The sequence below is a fragment of the Phyllostomus discolor genome, chromosome 4 (genome assembly GCF_004126475.2).
Source record: "Phyllostomus discolor isolate MPI-MPIP mPhyDis1 chromosome 4, mPhyDis1.pri.v3, whole genome shotgun sequence".
NCBI classification, from domain to species: domain Eukaryota; kingdom Metazoa; phylum Chordata; class Mammalia; order Chiroptera; family Phyllostomidae; genus Phyllostomus; species Phyllostomus discolor.
In genome coordinates, this window is record NC_040906.2 from 5424563 (window position 1) to 5442586 (window position 18024).

Consider the following 18024-nt stretch of genomic DNA (forward strand, 5'->3'; position numbering starts at 1 on the left):
TTCTTTTTCGGGTGAACAGTACTAATCTCATTGTTAAATGGTCCTCACTTGAACCTCCATATACTCCTCAGATATCTGAGTTTCTGTTTAAACAGTTACTGACTAGAAGAAGAAATGAAATACAAACAGAACTGGAAGTTAGGGATTATTACCTGAATAGAATGAAGCCAAGTGATTCTACTGCTGCCCTTCTGACATCGTCATTCACGTCGCTTACCTGGGAAAACATTAAAGGGTTACATGCATTTTATTACCAGAGAAAATTCACATGAGGCCCACATCATTCAATTATAAATTAGACCTCATTAAAATGTTATTCCTTTACTAGAATGTCTTCCCTAGTTTAGAAAAACTCATCTGAGAATTTCTTCATTTCAGGGCTTAGAAGTTTGAAAACCTGGTGACGATTAAGCTTCAGGACTACTTCTAAAGACTATTTCAGCTACATTATGGCTTTTGTGAGCTACACTGAAAATCTGTTCCTTCAACATTATTTTCAAAAACTTATGTCCTAAGGTTCAAGCAAAATACAAACATTTAGCATGTACCACATTCTGCACTGATAAAGGATAAATTATTAATAAATACTGTGGGATGTGAGTATCTCTGGGAAGAAGAAGTTAATGATTGTTTAAAACCTTTTCTGCATGGGAAGATGACCTCGGGTTTATCTTCTCCCAGCACTGAGAGTGGACATATACCGAGTTAAGACATATGCGGAATGTCTGCTGTATTACAGGCAACACTATTGTTGATAAGCTGTATCTGGATTAGGAGGACTGAGTGGAAAAGGCTCTTGGAAAACTCGGGCATTGGCTTTCCTGTGTAATGTGTCTCTTGGAATAGACCATGTCCCTTGGGGTTGCCTAAAAGCTAACTTCACAGGCTGTAAAAAGAAGTGGTTCCTATTGTTCTTGGATTCCCCAGTCCTGGGGTGGCTGCACACAGTCACGTGGTCTTGTCTCTTACAATGAGGGTGCCCCTTGGAGTAGGGTTTCAGAAGCTGCACTTGAGTGACTTCAAGGACTTTCATTCATACTGACATCCTGTCCTACATCCTTGTAAAAGCTAAGTGAACCTGGTGCTGGCGTATGGCTGATTGTGGCCTATGAATGAGAATCTGAACCTGAGACCACAGGTAGTGGTCACGTGGTACAGGTGCTGCACTCACCTAAATACTTAAGGTCCACCTGCAAATTCTCCCTTCCACCCTATCCCCACCAAAGGTCACAGCACTTACAGCAACATGTAGCAGGCGTCGAATAGCTTTGTTGTTACCCGAGCCACAGTAAGCCATGGCTACAGTATACATTCCAGATCGTCGAAGAATTGGGTCCTAAGAAAAAAAATTCAACATCAATCATCAACTTCTCATTTCAAACAGTAACTTCTATATAGACTAACGGGCATAGTTGCATGAACTGGGAGAGTTCATTTTAGATTAAAAAAAAGAACTAAAGAACTCTTTTGTGGTTGACATTTTCTAAATGAATGGGGAAATAAGACTAACATGAGAGGAATTAACTGCCAGCAATCTCCAACATTCTGTGCCACACGCCTGTCCTGCCTCACACATTGCAGGAAGCATGACTCAGTATCAACACTGACTGCACCGTGGCACTCAACTTCCACTTACCAAATGAACAACAAAGAAGCTTGAGTCTATTCTACACTCTAATTTGCTTTTGTTTTACCGTTTAATTAATTTTGGGGCACTGAACACTGAGTGGAAGAGATATAGAGGTCTGATAGTTGAGCAAAATAATTAGTAGTTTCATCAGTACATTATAGCAGTTTTTAAATCAGATTCTAGAGGACAGTATTACCACTGAATACTTATGAAAACCAGTACAACTTAAAAAAGCAAACAAAAGACAATGGAAAGAACCTCATCCAAATAAGATTGGCACTATTTTTTGACAAAAAACAAGTAAATTATATTTTATTAAATGATTATGAAATCATTCCAAAAACACTAATTCCAAAAGAAATCAACTTATAAATTTCTAAAACACTTTTGGGTTTCCTTATCTGAAAACTATTGATCTGAAGTCTGCATTAAATTTAAAATCCTCAAATTACTTGTATTCATACCTTTCAGTGTTTTTCTTTTCTAAATTCTATCAGATCTTACGTATCTTGTGAAAAGTTTTATCAACAAATGTGCGCTGAGGGGAACAGAGAGAATCTCCCGTGAAGCTACCGCGTGTTCTATAAGTGGCGGAGACAGCTGGAAGGGAAGGGGTGCAGGGAGGAGAGGACCAGTGACGTGTAGCTCACCTTATCCCGGCACAGAGATTCAATGAGAGCATCGGCCTCTTCCATCCTCCCATACATCACTAATGCAATGCCAACGGCAAGGCCACGCAGGATCTTCTCGTGTTGAGTTTCTTGCGCGTAGCCAACCATGTCCTCAATAGCCTGGGCGTTTTTAGAGCCCAGCATAACCAAACCTAGGGCCAGGCCAGCAGCTTCCCCTATTCAGTAAAAAGGAAAACATTAAAAAGTAAGAGCTATGTCGGAAAACTCAATAAAACCTATCTTATCGGAAGTGGCATATTAGCCTCAGCTATCCAAACAAGCTTCTGGTAGCATTTCTTCAAATCATCTGATAAAAGGGAGGGTATTTCATAATCAGGTACATCCATATATTCACAGCTATTTTCCTTTTACATCTTGAGTGAAGGCACCACAGAATCTTGTATTAATTTCAAAGAAGTCATTATGACATTTTTCTACATTATTACCAAGCAGCATGGATAGCCCCATGACACAAATAGATCACTACTAAATGTCTATTTAAAAAGTCAGTTATACAGTGAGACATACAGCATATACCATTTTTAAAAGCCTGTATACCACAAAATATATTTTTATGAGTCTGACAAATGGGGAAAAATTCACTCCCTCTTCAAGTAGAAAAATCTGTTAAGATTTTTAAGAGGCTATGAATTATAGGTAGAAAGTAAATATTAGTTACATTAAGTAATTCTAAAATTTGTTGTCTTTAGAAAGAATCACTTATTACCTGTCACAGCATCATCCTGATAAAGGTTTGTTTTTAGCAAATCATACACATCCTGGCGTGCGGTCCCCATGGCAGCCAAACCAAGGCCCAGACTGCCACCGTGTCGAACGATCTAGGGAAAAAGCATGGCCTCCATTGATCTGGTACATTGTACTTAAAATCTAAGCTTTTATTCTAATTTCGAGGTATGTTTTATGGAGAACATTTTGCCTAATTAGAATGATCAAAGAATTTAATAATCAAAAGGCCAGTGGTAACCTCAGCAATTTCAGTTTCAAAAGAATAATGCTAAAAAATAAAGAGCAGTGCTTGCTGTTGAAAATAGTGAGTTGAGAAGTGAATAAAAGAAAAAAAAGTAGAGAGACTCTATGACTCTCTTTCCATGTGTTTGTGTAAGAGGAGGAGAAAAATGACAACTAAGAGGAAGAAGCAAGTACCAAGAGCAGCTTTTGTTAGGAGAAGTGAGTCCCGAATGTCTTTATGGGCTGAGGGGGAAAGGCAGCAGAGAGGGAGGCTGAAGAGGAGAAAAAGGTGGAACATGGTTGTGAGTAAAGTGGGAGAAAATGGAGCCAAGAGCAAAAGTTGTCTTTACTTGAACCAGGACACTTGGTCACATCCTTTGTGAATGTACAGTATCCTTTTATTGGTGATAGAACCCCAGTCTTGCTTGAATACTCCCCCCCCCTGATTAGTCTTGGTGGGACTGACATTTAAGAAGCGGTCACTTTCCTCTAGCCAAAGTGTCAGCTTCAGACCCAAGATAGGCTGGATGCTCCTCTGGAATTCTAATCTTTCTTAAGGGGATGACCCAAGAACCAAAACCCTTCAAGTTCACTCATCCTGACAATAAGGCCCAGAAGAGAAAATTCTACTGGTGCCTGTTATCTAAATCTCTAGAGCTGCCCTGGCTCTTCACTTTTGTGAGAAGTGTTTCACCAGCTTCTCTTTAAGTTAGAAGTGGTTTCTGTTGCTGGCAACCAAACAGTTTTGTCTGACAGAAAAGTTTTTACCTGAGACCAGAGGAACGAGGGAAAGGTGTGGGTAAATGTAGATAAGGACTAGCTGGGGGCAGGTGTGTCTGCTGGCTACAATCTTCTCACTGAAGCAGGATGACAAGTTTTTTGGCCGACTCAGCTACTTTCCTAAAAGTTTTCTAAAAGAGCCTCTCTAACATAAACATTAAAGTCCAAAATCCTATTTCAAGGTACTTTAAAATAAGACAGGGCTACTTAAGGTTTTCCTAAAGTTTACATTTTAAAACTTATCAAAGACCAAAACAAGCAAGAATTCTAATCACCAAGAGAGTGTATGCAAGTTCTTTGGACCTTAGTTTCCTGTAAGATAGTAGGATTAGACTAAATAATCACTAAGGTCACTTATAACATTATAAGACTACAAAGTGTGGGAATGCAGTATCTGTCTTGCAAATACCAGGTATTTTATTTTGCTTGTTACCACATTTAAAGGTTGAGAAGCATAATTTTAACTTAAAGGGAAGGAAAGGAAATTAGCTTTTAGAAAAAAATTCTATGAGAACAGTACTGTTTTGGGAATTCCCAAATATAAGAAAATTTCTATTTGCTAAAACAATTTGGCAAATATATTTTGCTGAACTCTTAACTAATGGAAATGTAGTTTTCCATTCTAACACTTACATCATTGCTGGCATTCTTAAGCTGGTTTAGCAGATAATCAATTATATCACCACCATGATTGGCATGAATGAGACCTAATGCATAGAGACCTCCACCTTCCTGATAGGCTGATCCTGGAGAGGTGTCCTTGGGGAGATACGTTGCCATTAATTGTAATGCTTCCTTCTCATGACCCTGTAAATAAGAGCCACAACCAAGGTGTCAGTAAGAGAAAGTAAAAAAAAGACCAAACCTTTTCTATGATTACTGCTCTTCTCCAGCATGCTCACTTGCTGAAAGAGGAGGAGGAAGTGGGGCTCTCATACAACTCTATCACTTGAACAAGAGAAGAGCCTTTTAGAGACTCAGTCATATCCTGCCTAGAAAAAATGCTTCATTTTTTCCCCTTGTTTTGTAACATTTCCCCAAATTCATCTTAGACTATGCAGATAACTTATTTCAGTTCATCCTTTGAGAAATGGCTTAGCTAGTTTTCATAGGAAAAGGATTTCTATCTTTTATTAAAAATAAACACACATGCCCTGGCTGGTGTGGCTTAGTGGCTGAGCACTGGCCTGCGAATCAAAGGATCGCCGGTCCCATTCCCAGTCAGGGCCCATGCCTGGGTTGCAATCCGGGTCCCCATTAGGGGACACGTGAGAGGCAACCACACACTGATGATTCTCTCCCTCCCCCTCTCTAAAAAATAAAATTAATAAAATATTTAAAAAAACACACATATATGCAATTTAATATCTTACTTTATCCTTATAACAAGACTGCTCTAACAAAATGTACTTGTCAATGAATTACAGTAAACTTTTATTTTTTATTAATTTCAGAAAAATTGCTCTATTCTGATGCCTGTTTACACTGATCAGTGTATATTATTACCTTGTGAATTACACCCAAACTGGCTGTAGCTGTAAATTTTGCCCAGTTAGTGGCTCTGGCCAACCATTCCAAGTTATCTCTGTAAGAAAAGAAAATTAAGCAATACTATTGAAGCAAATTCCATAAAGCTTTTTAAAATACTAAAGTCAAAGCATTAAAAATTGGGCCCTGGCTGGAGTAGCTCAGTGGATTGAGCGCGGGCTGCAAACCAAAGCATCGCAGGTTCAATTCCCAGTCAGGGCACATGCCTAGGTTGCAGGCCATGGCCCCCAGCAACCGTACATTGATGTTTCTCTCTCTCTCTCCTTCTCCCTCCCTTCCCTCTCTAAAAATAAATATATAACATCTTTTTAAAGAAGCATTAAAAATTTACCTTGAACTATATACATCATTTCACTTCATGAATCTCAAATTACTGCTGATTCTATTTTACCTCATAAGTTGTTCATTTACCTAAGAAACTGGTCGCTGGTAGTCCCACAATGCATAAAAGAGTTTGCTATAACGGTGGCTGTGTGACATACAGAATTCCGTACTGCATCCTTACAAAAACAAAAAGATGTTTATCGTTAGCAGAGTATTCATGCACACTCTGAGTATTCATTCACCCACGAACACACAAGAGTCCTTGTTTTGGGGTGAAACATGAATACACTGAACTGATACATAAGTAATGGATCTTAGCTATTTCGTTATAAAGATTAAAAACAAGCAAGTCAAATAGAGCTTTATCTGTGGTTTTAACCTGAGGTCATTAGATTTTTGGGTAGGTTAATTTAGGCAGTAGATTTCTAGTTTTTGGTCCCTGAATAGTGTACCTTGCCACTGCTCTAAGCTCGAGGTCTCCAAGGAGCTGTGGCAGCCTGAGCAAACCTCCTGTGGCACCGCACCTCGGACAGACATCGAAGTGATTTTGGGTATTTTTAATAAGACTATATTATAAAGATTAGTTTCAAACAATTGTCGTAAGAGCTAATTATGTAATTTTGTCATAATTTTTTTGCCATTCTGTAATTTTTGTCATTTGTAAAATTTTTTTGAAAGTTTGGAGAAGCATTATTACACGTGCTTTAATCAAACAACTATTTAGTAATGGAATAGTATATGAATAAAAAAATGACTTTAGGCAAAGGGTACTGGGTAAAAAGGGAGAAGGAAAGAAGATTTTTCATATTCTATATCTTTTCATATTCAAACATTTTTTGAAGCAAATATATTACTTGTTCAATAATTAAAATTAATGTTAATAATTGTAGTAATCAGCATCCCAACAAGGGTTTCAACGACAAGGTAAGAACTTCTGTTCTCAAGCTTACAGTTCAGAGGGAAAATAGACAAACTATACAATGTACTGACTGTGCTATTTGTCCAGATGTTACATACACATTAAAACAAAAAGTTAGCTGAAGGACTTCTGGTCAAGATGGAGGCGTAGGCAGACACACTTTGTCTCCTCGTGCAACCACAGAAAGAATTACAACTAGATCTCAAAACAACACCCAGAACCATCAGAAAATTGAACTGTATGAAGTCTGACAACCAAGGATTTAAAGAAGCCACACTCATCCAGACAGACAGGGTCAGAGTCGCAGAGATGGGTGGAAGGGCAGTGGCAGCAGAGGAAGGAGGGATGGGTGGTGTCACAATCACGTGTGGTAGATATGAATCAGGAGGGATACCTCCGGAGGGAGGGATCCCAGCCCCAGGCCAGACTGCACAGCCCAGGGTTCCTGTGCCAAAAGATAAGTCCCCGTAACTTCTGGCTATAAAAACCAGTGGTAGTTGGGGTGGTGGAAGAAACTGCCAGATTTTCAGGAAACTTCGCTTATAGGGCCCACAGGGTCTTAGAACATTCACAAACCCACCCCCTTTGGGAACCAGCACCACAGCCACACCACTTACGGAGAGTGGGTGAAGTCACCAGCAACAGGAAGCCAGGCAGCAGCACCATCCCCTCTGAGTCCTCTACCCTCACAGAGCCACTAAGTGGTGAAGAAGGTTGCCCCACCCTAGTGATCACCTAAGGCTCCGCCCCACACAATTTGCAGGTACCTTTTCTACAATAGGCCACTCTACTAAGACAGGGAGTCAAAGCAGCTCTACTTAATACACAGAAACAAACACAAGGAGGCTGCCAAATTGATGCGACAAAGAAATACGGCCCAAATGAAAGAACAGAACAAAACCCCAGAAAAAGAACTAAATGAAATGGAGATAACCAACCTATCAGATGCAGAGCTCAAAACACTGGTGATCAGGATGCTCAAAGAACTCAGTGGGTATGGAAACAACATAAAGGAAGAAATGAAGGTTACACTAAATAAAATAAAGGAAAATCTACAGGGGACCAACAGTGAAGGGGAGGAAGCCAGGATTCAAATCAACGATTTGGAATATAAGGAAGAAACAAGCATTCAACCAGAACAGCAAGAAAAAAAAATAAAAATAAAACAAAACAAAACAAACAAACAAACAAACAAAACAAGGATAGCATAAGGATCCTGTGGGACATCTCCAAACATAACAACATCCAAATCATAGGGATGCCAGAAGGAGAAGAGGAAGAGCCAGAAATTGAAAACTTATTTGAAAAAATAATAAAAGAAAACTTCCTTAATTTGATGAAGCACATAGACATACAAATCCAGGAAGCACAGAGTCCCAAAAAAGTTGAACCCAAAGAGGAGCACACCAAGACATATAATTAAAATGCCAAAGGTTAAAGATAAAGAGAGAATCTTAAAAGCAGCAAGAGAAAAGTAGAGTTGCTTACAAAGGAGACCCCATAAGACTGTCAGCTGATTTTTCAAAAGTAACTTTGCAGGCAAGAAAAGGTTGGAAAGAAGTATTTCAAGTCATAAAAGGCAAGGACCTACATCCTAGGTTACTCTATCCAGTGAAGCTATCATTTAGAATGGAAGGGCAGATAAAATGTTTCCCAGACAAGGTAAACCTACAGTAGTTCATTGTCACCAAGTCATTATTACATGAAATGTTAAAGGACTTATTTAATAAAAAGATGATCAAAACTGTGAATATTAAAATGGCAATGAATATACAACTATCAACAATTGAATCTAAAAAAACAAGCTAAGCCCTGGCTGGAGTGGCTCAGTGGGTCGGGTGCCAGCCTGTGAACCTAAGGGTCATGGGTTCGGTTCCTAGTCAGGGCACATGCTTTCATTGCAGGCCAGGTCCCCAGTTGGGGGTATGTGAGAGGCAGTCGATCAATGTTTCTCTCCCTCTCTTCTCTCTCTATAAAATAAAAAATCTAAAAAAAAAAAAAAAAAGAGAGAGAGAGAAGAAAAAAAAACAAGCTAAGGAAACAACCAGAACAGGAACAGAATCATAGATATGGAGGTCAATTGAAGGGTTATCAGCTAGAAGGTGGAGAATGTGGGAAAAGGTACAGGGATTAAGAAGCATAATTGGTAGGTATAAAACAGACAGAAGGATGTTAATAATAATAATATAGGAAATGGAGAAGCCAAAGAACTTATATGCATAACCCATGGGCATGGACTAAGGTGGTGGGTTGCTGGAAGGAAGGGAGGTAATAGGCACAGGGGGGTAAAAGGGAAAAAATTGGAACAGCTGTAATAGCATAATCAATAAAGTATATATATATATATATATATAATATATATATATATATATATATTTAAAGTTAGCTAAAGAAAATAAAATAATCCACTAAGTTTCCCAATGAGAGATTAGCGCAAAAACAGGAGCTCAATCAGTATTAATTCTCTTTCTTTATCAACAAGTTTAAGAGTTTCTCCCATTGTTACTTTTACAGGCACTTATTTCCTTAATCAGGAATAAAATACAACAAAGAATTCAATAAGAAAGCAAATATAAGTACTTATATTCAAAAAAGAAATATCTTTAAAAAGCCTCTTTTATAGATGAATTTCCTACCTTTGTGTTTTTTAGAATCATGAGATCTGTGTTATTATTTCGTATTAAAAACTGCAGATGTAACTCAATAGCCATTTCACCACTTAAAATTTTAATCATTTTCAAAGTCTGATCCTTGGGCTCTGGACTCTGCCAAAACAAATAAACAAAGAATGAAAATTCATGTATTACTAAAATTCACTATACCAACTTTAACAGCCCACTATGAAAATCAGTGAAATTCATAGTTCATACATATAACACTCATATTTTAATAGTAGGATCTGGAAAACTCATGTATAATGTATTCATTAGATGGAGATATGATACCAGCTTGATGAAAGAACTCAATTCATTCTGAACTAGCTTTCAATGCAAAATATTTTAATGTAAAAAAAAGCTGTAAAAGAATAATTAATCACTGATAATATGTAAGAAAAACTTTTATAGAAAGCCAGCTTATACTTCAGGTGAGAAAATGCCTAATCCTAACTGAGAAATTTGAAAGAAACTTTAATCAGCATATCTATATGATCTCCTGAATTACCAGGCCATAAACAAAACTATTCATCCAGGTGAAGAACAATTTAAGTTTACACACTTGAGCATCAGAATCTAAAGTCCTGATGAAGGGAAAATTTATCTCCATTTACATGCTGCTCTAATACGCAGCCAACTCTTCCGTACACCATGTACACTAAAGAAAACAGAGACGATTAAACTGCCCCCCTTCTATGAAAAGTTGACATTTACATAGAGACCATACTTTTTCCCTCCCTGTGATAGATGATTCAGAGTTATTCTGAATAGATTTCATTCTTTGGAAAGAATCTTAAGATTTAATTTTATCTAAGTTAGGTGCTGTTTGGAATCAGTCTTTAAAATTTTACTTTTTATAGGAAACACATTTTTATAAAATGACTTTGGTATCAAACCTAAAAATAAACCTCCATAAAAACAGGTATGTAACACTTAAAAATAATTTACAATATACGGTGGAAATATATATTAAAAAGCAACCTCAGCGTCAAAAAGCACACTTACCACTTCTGGTGTCTTTCCTACAAGCACACTACCGGTTTTTTCTTCTGTTTCCATTGATTCACTAAAATGAAAAGAACCAACAGTTACTAATTTGATAAATCTTTTCTGAATAGTATGTGTGGGCGATATGTTATCAAATTGCAGATGTGAACAATGTCCAAATTAAATACTTTACAAGGAAAAAAATGTTTAATCACTTCATAAATATTGCAGTTAAGAAACAGGAAAGATTCCAATAAGATGAAGGTTGTCCAGTTATTGAATTTCCTCCAGATATATTAATAAAAATACACAAAGCAACTAAGTTAGCAAAGTGCATGAGCAACAAATACAAGAAAATTAGGTGACAAAATATCCCCCAGGCTCCCAAAGCACAGTTAGGCAGAGCTGCACCGCCAACAGCGAGAAGCGCCGTTCGAAGTGAAGCAGTTGGGCTGCAGCCACTCTTAGACCAACCAGCCTCCCCTGTCTTCTGAGTCTAAGCACTGTCCTTTGAGGAGGAGAGGCTGAGTATGGAATCCAAAAGAAAAAGGGAGAGGAAGGCCCAAAGAAAAGTGGGAAAGGAAACAGAGCAAGTAGGTCTCAGAACCTAAGATAGCATCTGTTTAATACTCCATTTCACAAAGAAAAAGGAATCTCTAAAGGGCAGTGAGATGACAAAAACTACCTTAAATGAGCCTTCTTTGTAAAAATTTACGAAAATTAACTTTAGGGAAGATAAGCCACAGAAAAGAATCAAAGTAAAATCCCATAAATATTATAAAACCATTTTCAGAGGAGGGAAAAGATAAAGAATCACACATCGGGTACAAGAATATTACATATCAGAATTAGAATAATTCAGAAATGAAACAGACCTAGGAAAATATTAGAAATGAAAGAGGAAAAATGATCATTTCAGAAATGAAGATTAATTCAGAAGGAACATGAGAGCAAATAAATACAACATAAGAAAAGGAGACAGCAGAAAAAACTTTTAAATCTAAAAGAAACAAACTAAAAGCTATTCCCCAAAGATCAGGAACAAAATAAAGATGTTCACTCTCATCACATCTATCTAATAAGTACTGGAAATTCTAGCCCACACAGAAAAACAAGGGGGGAAAAGGTATAAAAGTTATAAAGGGAGAAGTAAAATTTCTAGTCTCAGAGGACATGATTCCTATGTTGACAATCTATGAAAGGATCTACAAAAATATTTACTAGCTACTAAGTGATTTAAGCAAGGTTGTGGAATTCAACATTAATATACAAAAATGAATTGTATTTCTATATATTAACAAATAATTATAAATTGAGCTTTAAACATACCACTTATTACAGCTTCAAAAATATAACACAGGAATAAATTTAAGGAAATAGGTGCAAAATCTCTGCACTGTAATCTACAAAGCACTGCTAAGAAAAACTAAAGAAAACCTAAATAATGGAGGAGCACACCATGTTCACAGATTACAAGACTCAATCAAGTTAGGATTTTAGTTTGCTCCAAATTGAAGGGATTCAATACAATCCTATTATGAATTCCCACTCACCTACAGAAATGCAAAAGGCTTACAATAGCCAACACAATCTTAGGGGGAGGAGTCATAATTGTAGGTCTTCCATTACCTAATTTCAAGACTTACCATAAGCTCTAGTAATAAAGATAATGTAATACTGATACAAAGAAAGACAACTAGATCACTGGAAAACAGAGAAATCAACACACTGTAAACTGATTTTTGTCAAAGGCTCCAAGGCTATACAAGAGGGAAAAGAACAGTCTTTTAAACAACCGATGGTGGGACAACTAGACACCCATGTATTTAAACAAACCACTTACTCCTACCTTACACCATATACAAAGAACTATGCTGAGATCCACCGTGGGCAGAAAACATAAAGCCTAAAACTATACAGTTTCTGGAAGCAAGCATAGCAGAACATCTTTGCAACTATGGGTTGGCAAACAGTATCTTAGATGGGATCCCAAAAATGGGAAACTGGATTATCAAAAAATAAAAACTGCTTATCAAGATACCACTACTAAAATGAAAAGATCAGTCAAAGACTGAAAGAAAATACTCCTTACAATATCTGACAAATGACTTGTATTAATACCACAATTACACAGTACTTCATACCACTGGAATAAGTACTATTAAAAAGACTGATAACATCGAATGTTGACAAAGATGCAGAACAACTGGAATGCTCATATATTGCATTTGGGAGGGTAAAATGAGCAACCATGTTGAAACAGTTAATCGTATACCCTGTGATCCCCTTATCCCAATCTTAGGTATTTGTTCCAGAGGAATAGAAAGAACTATCCACAAAAAGACTTGTATAAGAATGTTCACAGCAGCCTTGTTCTTAATAAACAATAACCAGAAATAACTCTAATGTCCATCAGTATAAGAATAAATAAACTGCCCTGGCTAGTATGGCTCAGTGGATTGAGTGCTGGCCTGTGAACCTTTCGGTCACCAGTTTCATTCCCGTCAGGGCACATGCCTGGGTTGCAGTCCAGGCCCCCAGCTGGGGTCATGCAAGAGGCAACCGATTGATGTTTCTCTTGCACGTCAATGTTTCTTTCCCTCTCTCCCTCCCTTCCCTTCTCTCTGAAAATAAATAAAATCTTAGAAAAAGAAGAAGAAATGAACAGTGGTATATTCATACAATGAAATGCTACTCAGTAATAAAAAGGAATCAGTTAGTGATTCACCCAAAAACATAGATGTATACCAGAGACATTATGTTGAGTGAAGAAAGCAGAAACAAAATAATAAATGTCATATGATCTCATTTTTATGAAGTTCAAGAACCGGCAAAGCTAATCTATGGTGACAGAAATCAAAACCGTGGATACCTCAGGGGCAGGGAACTGACCTGGAAGAGTAGAAGGGAAGTTTCTGGGGTGATAACAGAGGTGATGGTTACATAAGCGTTTATATTGTCAGAATCCACTGAACTATATAATTGAGATGTAGACATTTTACTGTATTTATTATTCAATGAAAAGAAAAAATTAAACAGCAGAAAATGACTCAAAAGTGACAAACAGAAGATGGGCAAAGAAAATACAACTTACATAGAATAAGAGCCCCAAAGAAAAATAAAGAGAACAAATACTAAAAACTCAAGTTCAAGAAAGTCTTACTGAGGCAGGAATATTTCTGGTGTTTTGAGGACCAGTAAAAAGGCCAGCGAGAGCTGAAGGTGGTGAGTAAGGAAGAAAGTAGCAAGAAGGATATGGAGAGGACAGGTCATGCACAGCCTTGTGGGCCACTTTTCAAGACTTACAATAAAAAAAGATTTTTATTTATTTTGAGACAGAGGGGAAGAGAGGGAAAAAGGGAGAGAGAGACATCAATGTGTGGTTGCCTCTTGTGTACCCCCAATTGGGGACCTGGCCTGCAACCCAGGCATGTGCCCTGACTGGGAATCAAACTGGCGACCCTTTGGTTCCCAGGCCAGCGCTCAATTCACTGAGCCACACCAGCCAGGGCATAAGACTTACAATTTTATATGAAATGTTTTAGGTTTCAGAAGGATAACTCTCACTGCTAATGTGGACAACTTTAAAAGGAAAATAAGCAGGCAGAAGGACACATTTAAGTTAAAATTTTTTTAGTAAGTGGCCTATGTGTGTATAAAAATATAGGAAAATAAAATCTAATACTGTTATCAGCCTAAGACATATGTATATTTAGTTTTAATGGAAGCACAAAAAGCTGAGAATGTTTCTTATTTCCAAATATGAAATCTCAATTAGATGGCACCCACGCTGTCCGGCAGGCCCTCCCTGTAAAAGAAAATTGCTTTTACTTCTTTCGAGAAGGGTCCATTTCTTTGGTTTTCCTTAATGTGCCCAAGACAGTGCAAAACAGAACAACAGCCTTAATAAGACTTTACAGCCTATGAGAGATACTCGTACCTGTCTTTCTCTGATCCCGGCACAGTACCCGTATTGGTGGATCCAGGAACAGAAGCAATGGGGGTGCCAACAGTTCGAAGGTTCTGGATTACAGACGACAAAAACTGCTGGCTAGCACTTTCATACAAATCAAAACAAATCTGATAAGCCATCAGGAGGTTGTCTTCCTTCACCAGTTTTTCTAAGATATCACTCACAGCCTGGGGATCATCTAAGAAAATTAAGCACTGAAATGCAAATAAAGAACAATTACGTAATTATCAGAAACTCTGTTTACAAGATACCTAAGAGTGACGGCCTACATACAGGAAACCTTAAAATACAAGCGCAGGAAAGCGGGGGCAGACTGACCATCCAGTCTAGCCTCCCACTTCTGATCCTGGCACTAGCAAACGGCATCTGCCTTCCATAAGAAATCCATACAAATTATACTTTCGGCTCCTAATATCATGCCTGGCAATTAGCTATATTCAGTAACTGGCTGGTGAGTGAATCGTGGCTTCTTTAAATCTTACCCATAATTTATGTCTAAGTGCTCCTTAACTTGTAATTTCTGCTTTACCACAAATTGCAGCAGCCAGTCAGTCATTTAACACACACTGTCTGCTGCTGGGCCAGGACAAGACGCACTAAAATGACCGTTTTGAAGCACTGTTTTAACTATTCTTATCATCTGCCATATGTTTTAACAAAATTACCCCAAAATGTGAGAACTTGTAAGAATTGATTTAAATTTTCTTGTTCCCCTCACTAGCAAATAACTCAGTTTTAAAAGGAACACATTTTTAAAAGGAACACATAATGAAAGTTAGTACCAACTGGGAACAGGAAATAATGGAAACAGAGTCAGTGGTACGTAATAGGGGAACGGCTAAGTACGGCCAAGTGCAGCCGCTAAAGGACTGCGGCATAATCAGGAAAGAGCTAGAACAAGTCTGTGAAGAGCTGGAACATAAAATGAAGGACAGATCTGATGGACACTGTTCGCCTCCAGGAAACGGAACTTGGGAGCTAGAAGAAGAGGGTGGGAAGGAGGCTTTTCACTGTATACCGACCCCTTGGTTCATTTTGAATTTTGAAGCATGTGAATGTATTATTACCTGTTCAAAAATAGTTTTTACAAATACAAATTTTAAAAAAGTTTTAAAGGCACAAGGAGTAAAACAGCTAAAAGAAATAAAATTTCCTGAGGAATAAAACTGAACTACACATAGGAAGAGTGCAGAGGACAACTGTTCTTTATATACATTTAAAAAACCATTTAAAACTATTAAAAACTATTTAGAAGCAAACAAAACTCCAAAAACCTATATAAAGAAAACTGAAAGAAAATACACTAAAATGTTAAGTTGACTTTGAGTGATATAAATGTGGAAATTTTCTTCTAGCTTTTTGTTTCAAAGTTGCCCCAGAAAACATTTTAAAAAAGATTAATCTAAATTTAAAAAATGTATAGGATGAAAACACATACCAAGAACACATTTAACAATGTGTGATAAAACGCTATGCTCTAAGCAGAATACAAAACTTTTCACAGCATGATAATTGTTAAAAAATAAACCTATGCAGTATGGGGTTACCTCACAAAATTAAAAAATGAAAATGCCTTATGCCCCCCCCAGTGATTCCATTTCTGGGGCTGGATCTGAAGAGCCCAAAACACTGACTCAAAAGAATATACGCACCCCTATGTCTCTGCACTACTTGGCTGTAAAAATGAAGGAAATCTCACCCTTTGAGACAGCGTGGATGGACCTGGAGGACATTACGCTAAGTGAAATAAGCCAGTCAGAGAAACACAAATCCCATATGATTTCACTCATGTGTGGAATCTAATGAACACACCGAACCAACATGCAAAATATCGATAAACTCATAGACAGAGAGCAGCTAACAGCTGTGAGGGGGTGTGGGGAGGGCAGCTAGAGGGATTGAGAAAAGAAAAGAGAAAGAAAACACTCACGGACACGGACAACACAACAGTGTGGTGACTGCTGGGGGTGGAGGGGGTGGTGAAGGGTGTAGGGGGGTATATTTTCTGCACTGACAAAATTTTTTTAAAAACTTGCAAGCAAATTCATACATGAAAAGTGATAAAGAAAATATACCCAAATGTTTTGGTTGTGTTTGGGTAATGAAACCAAAGAGTAATTTTTATACTTGAAATTCTTTTTAGAATGATGTTAACATGGGTACAATTTTTATGTTTTCTTCTTCCCTTTTTAATCATCTTCATTTCTAAAATTTTCTTAAATGTGTGGATTATTTTAAAAATGAAAGAGGGATACACAGAAAGAATAAATTATAACAAAATAAGCTTCTAGTTTTGTGCAATTCAGTTTCTTACAGATTAAAAAATATAAACTACCATATTTTGCCGTGTATAATGTGTACTTTTTCCTCAAATTTTTGAGGGAAAAATAAGGATACACATTATACATGGGTAGTACTAATTCTGTATCTATATAGATGTTTTTAATTCTTTATTCATGCTTATGCATTACAACTGTAACTCTAGAAAGCAATAACGATATCCATATGCAAATTAATACCCGGGGATATAATTGGCTTTGTAAATATATGTAAAAATTGAATTAAAAAATTAAAACTAAGATGTTTTCCTGTACGTTTGGGCCAAAAACGTGGGTGCACATTACACACAGGAGCGCATTATACGTGTCAAATGCGGTGCACACCTTATGTTCTCAGGGCTGTTGTGAATGAAGATCGGTATGCACAAAACCACTGCGGTAAGGCAATGTAACAAAACGTAATATGTAGTGTAGTGAGGCACAGCCCAGCAGTACAATATAATGTAATTACCTGACAAACATTGATAAAATCAGGTTTCTCCAAGTTCATGTAGATTTTAACTAGAACTCTTAATACTTTATTCCGAAACTGTTTATTTTGCATTAAAGACATGCAGAGCTTGAGGCTATAAGCTAGCATTCCTGAGACATCATTCTGAAAGAAATAATTTAAAGATACATCATTATCTGATTACTGAAGCATCATGTTTATTTAAAAATCAATTATTTAATCTATATTTTTTAAAATTTTATTTAATCATTGTTCAAGTACAGTTTTGTCCTTTACTCCCATCCCATCCCACCCCTATCCCTCCCCATCTCCCTCCCATTTCCACCCCCCCGTTTTTGTCCATGTCTCCTTTATTATTTAATCTATATTCTTCAGTCAGTCTAAGTAGCCAAAGATTTAAACCCTTTCAAAACAATAAAGACTATAAAAATTTTAACCATTTTAGGTATGTATCTTAAAAGAAAGTTACATATTTCTCTATCTTCACAATAAAATGGGCTGAAAACAGCTGAATATATAGTCATCCAGGATCATCCAGGACTATATGAGCACAGTGTGCCATGCTAAACAGATTGATGTAACCAACTGTCCATATACTAAATGGCCATGTTTTTGAATTGCGTCTACTGAAGTCTTTCTGCCTCCAGTCTTGCTGCGAGAGTCCTTCATGACTTACTGCCTACACTCTCTGGCCAGGAATATAATGTGATAAAACTGTTCCTGAGCTCTGAGTGACTCAAGTTTTGAGTGCTGCCACATCTGGCTGGTGGAAATTTCAA

The 18024-nt window shown here is 37.3% G+C and overlaps 1 protein-coding gene across 1 annotated transcript in view; it reads right to left on the reverse strand.

Annotated features, from left to right (window-relative positions):
- The window catches only part of PSMD1 (proteasome 26S subunit, non-ATPase 1), a 93296-nt gene that overhangs the window by 64085 nt on the left and 11187 nt on the right, over window positions 1–18024 (reverse strand). Inside the window, exons 6-16 of the mRNA XM_028508645.2 lie at window positions 17246–17389; window positions 14423–14649; window positions 10501–10561; window positions 9478–9606; window positions 6010–6098; window positions 5557–5635; window positions 4684–4857; window positions 3029–3140; window positions 2281–2477; window positions 1241–1336; window positions 153–217 (exon numbers count right to left, since the gene is read on the reverse strand). Coding sequence (XP_028364446.1) covers window positions 153–217; window positions 1241–1336; window positions 2281–2477; window positions 3029–3140; window positions 4684–4857; window positions 5557–5635; window positions 6010–6098; window positions 9478–9606; window positions 10501–10561; window positions 14423–14649; window positions 17246–17389 — 1373 coding nt within the window. The remainder of the gene's footprint in view (window positions 1–152; window positions 218–1240; window positions 1337–2280; window positions 2478–3028; window positions 3141–4683; window positions 4858–5556; window positions 5636–6009; window positions 6099–9477; window positions 9607–10500; window positions 10562–14422; window positions 14650–17245; window positions 17390–18024) is intronic.